Source organism: Plutella xylostella, chromosome 7, assembly GCF_932276165.1.
Source record: "Plutella xylostella chromosome 7, ilPluXylo3.1, whole genome shotgun sequence".
In the NCBI taxonomy this organism is placed as follows: domain Eukaryota; kingdom Metazoa; phylum Arthropoda; class Insecta; order Lepidoptera; family Plutellidae; genus Plutella; species Plutella xylostella.
This window is the reverse complement of record NC_063987.1, coordinates 1,914,021-1,917,302: the sequence shown is the minus strand read 5'-3', so window position 1 is coordinate 1,917,302 and position 3,282 is coordinate 1,914,021. Positions and strand designations below refer to the sequence as shown.

General features: G+C 32.9%; 1 protein-coding gene across 1 annotated transcript; it reads right to left on the bottom strand.

Annotated features, from left to right (window-relative positions):
• Positions 1–1,163: 1,163 nt before the first annotated feature.
• On the bottom strand, positions 1,164–2,973 carry LOC125488795. Its single transcript, XM_048622275.1, has 4 exons — positions 2,773–2,973; positions 2,253–2,330; positions 1,599–1,746; positions 1,164–1,336 (listed from the first exon to the last, which is right to left on the bottom strand). Exons 1-4 carry the CDS (start codon positions 2,941–2,943, stop codon positions 1,164–1,166), a joined length of 570 nt encoding a protein of 189 aa, XP_048478232.1. The 5' UTR covers positions 2,944–2,973.
• Positions 2,974–3,282: the final 309 nt, after the last annotated feature.

The window sequence follows — 3,282 nt, the reverse complement described above, 5'->3', positions numbered from 1 at the left end:
TTTTTCTAAGAATTTACATTCAAAAATGTAACTTAAATTAAAAAAAAAGTAAATAATTTAATTTTCCCTTTAATTTGATACATTTTCTAACTTAATTAGTCCTTAGTAATGACATAACTGGAATATTTCAACTTTCTGAAACAATTTACTAATTAGGTAATTTCCACCCAGGTACCTTTGAAGGCTTTTTTCTGCAAATAATACCCTATTAAGCAATCGTTTATTTTTATTTTTATGTAATTTTGGAACCTTGCGGAGTTTTTAAAATTAATAAGGCACCATGAGAATATCTTTTTCAATTTTTAATTTCAAGTAGAAAATTCAGAGCAGTCTAGCTCGATGATATAATTCGAACTTTCGATAAAAAAATAACTAACTTACATTACAGCTAGGAAGCTGAAACTTTTATGGTTAAAAGAACAACTTAAGAGGATGACACAAAAATAAAAAATGCTTTAAAAAAGTTATCCAAAACAGTAATAAAACATAATTAATCCACTGAGGTCGATTTTCGTAGAAAATTTGGAAAAAAAATCATAACTCCTAAACTACTAAAAATTGCTGAACATACATGGGGGTGATTTGGCTACCCCTTGACCTAAGGAATCAAACATTTTCCTTTGGACGTCACTCTTTGGGCCACCCTGTATATTGATACACACATATTTATAACATTAATTCCTAGGTATACTCCTTTGTACTTGTGACTCACGAAGCGCTATACAATTTTGCGTTAGGTTTCACTACTCGATTGGTGGAAAACCTACACTAAGCCCTTTGTTTGTCATACGGGCACCGAGGGTCAAGAACAAAAACATCGTTGCACCGTTGACCATTTCTTTTTTCAAAATGTTTTATAAAATTACCCTTTTAAAACAAATAGATATGAAAAAAGGCCCTTACCGCAATGTGCATTCAGTCCATCAAGTAAATCTTCAAAGCTGTAGATTTACTCAACATTTAAGAAAGTTACCAGTATCAATAACAAGTTATAAACTGAAGGGGAAACGAAAAGAAATCGGTTTTAAAACCCATTTATTTGGAAAATTCATTTATTACTTACAGTTTTTTTTATTGAAAACAATATTCTGAAGATAATATTAAGTACAAATAACATCCATTGCTGTTTTACTGAAAGTAAAAACGAATAAAAAAAAAAACATTTAGTCATACAAATGCGTAAAGTTAATCAAAACAATGACATACGTAGTGCAGATGTTAATTAGTTCTAAAGGGAACGTGATGGAGAGCGGCATGATTCTCCACACTTTGTATTTGAAATTCTTCACATCAATGTACCTGAGGAATAGGTCTATGTCCTCTTTTGTTGACTTATCTGTAAAAGAAGTACTTATGCACAGCTGAACATTAGAAGCTATATTATAATAGGGAAAGTGTCAAAACATATTCTCAATTTAATAATGCTCACCCCATTGACTTATATAAGTATTACTAGCGTAAGGAAGGGCCAACAAACAAACGCTTTAACGGGCGCATCCTTTTTGAAGTCATTGACTCACCCTGTTTTGAAAAAAATTCCAAAAACTTTGTCATGCATTCAAAAGTTTAGATCAAGAAAATAATCACCTGGAACTAACCTGTTTCTTTAATCAATTTATTCATGAGAATCAATTGAATCTTCTCTATTTCTATAGAGTATCCCTCAGATACGACGAACGGTAGGAACAAGTACAGACAGACCTGTAGCACGTGTACGGATATGAACTCGAATGTGATGTAAACTGCCTGAAAATAAAAACATTAAGTACTTTATATTTTTTTTACATAAAGGATATTTAAAGGCAGCCGATTGGTGTAGTGGTTAGTGACCTTGACTGCTGAGCCGAAGGTCCCGGGTTCGATTCCCGGCTGGCGCAGATATTTGTTTAAAGACAGATATTTGTACTCGGGTCTTGGGTGTTGATATTTATATTTAATATATATCTATCTATGTGTGTAGATATATCAGCTGTCCGATACCCATAACACAGGCTCTGCCTAGCTTGGGGTCGGATGGCCGTGTGTGAGATGTCCCAACATATTATTATTATCATTATTGTTTTATTTGTGAGTAGTCAAGTCACAGATTCCTGTTTCTAAGGGGGCGTGGTTTGATAATGACTGGCATATACCAAAATAAATTTTAGTTATCTATATAGGTACTTAAATAAAATGTCACGGTTAATTTTTTTTGTAAATTATAGGATAATTTTTTTTTACGTAATTATGATAATTTATATGACAGTACTTACATGTCCTTCAAATACTAAAAAAATGCTGTAAACGTAGGAGATAAGCTTCGGTAGACTGCACACGACGCATATAAAAACCTGCAAACAGTAGAATAATATGTTATTATACATGGTGTTGTAAAAAATATATACCTACCATAGACCAAAAAGGGTCACACTCAACTCTGAATTATATTAATATCGGAAATAAACCTCATAATTTATTTATTATTATTATGATGATTTGATAAACATTTTCTGTCGACTGTACTTTGCGATAAGAAAAAAAATACAAACAAAAATGAACCTTATCGAAATTATGAAATTCGGGTCGAGTGTGGCCGGGTCGAGTGTGGAATGGGACGAGTCTGGCTGGACCCATAATAATAAATGTTTTATGTTTTTATGTCGTGAATTGAAAACTAAATTTGATCCATGGTAAATCATCACACATCACCTTTCGCTTCACGCTTCACGATACTACTTTTAACACATATGAAGTAGTCACAAATAAATAAACTTCAAAACCAAATAAACTTACTGACGCATGAATCTCCCGGTTCACCAACTCCACGGCTTCAGCAAACTCTTTGTACAGCTCCAGCAACACCTTCAGTTTATTCCCAAGGAGAGTTTTATTCTTATCCACATACAAATAAATGTTATTATTGGGATCATCCTCCAATTTCAGTCGGATAATTTGCAACCTCATTTTGACGATGCAGCACAACGCTAGTCTCCAAAACCTGTAACAATAATAATAATTTTATTTATTTCATTAGCTAGAAAGGGTAAGTCTATGGATCGCATCCAGTGTCGTGCTTTGGGAGAGGTCTAAGTCCAGCAGTGGGCTGCTATAGGTGATGATGATTAATTTATTTCATTTTCATATACAACAGTACAGTGTATAAGAATATAAAATCTTACCCTAAATCTAATCTAAAAATGAATTTAGTAGTATAGAGGGTATAACTAAATTATACCTGTGTAGATCCAATGCGGTAAGGGCAAAGAAAAACACCAGGTACAATTGTATATACTTCACGCAATC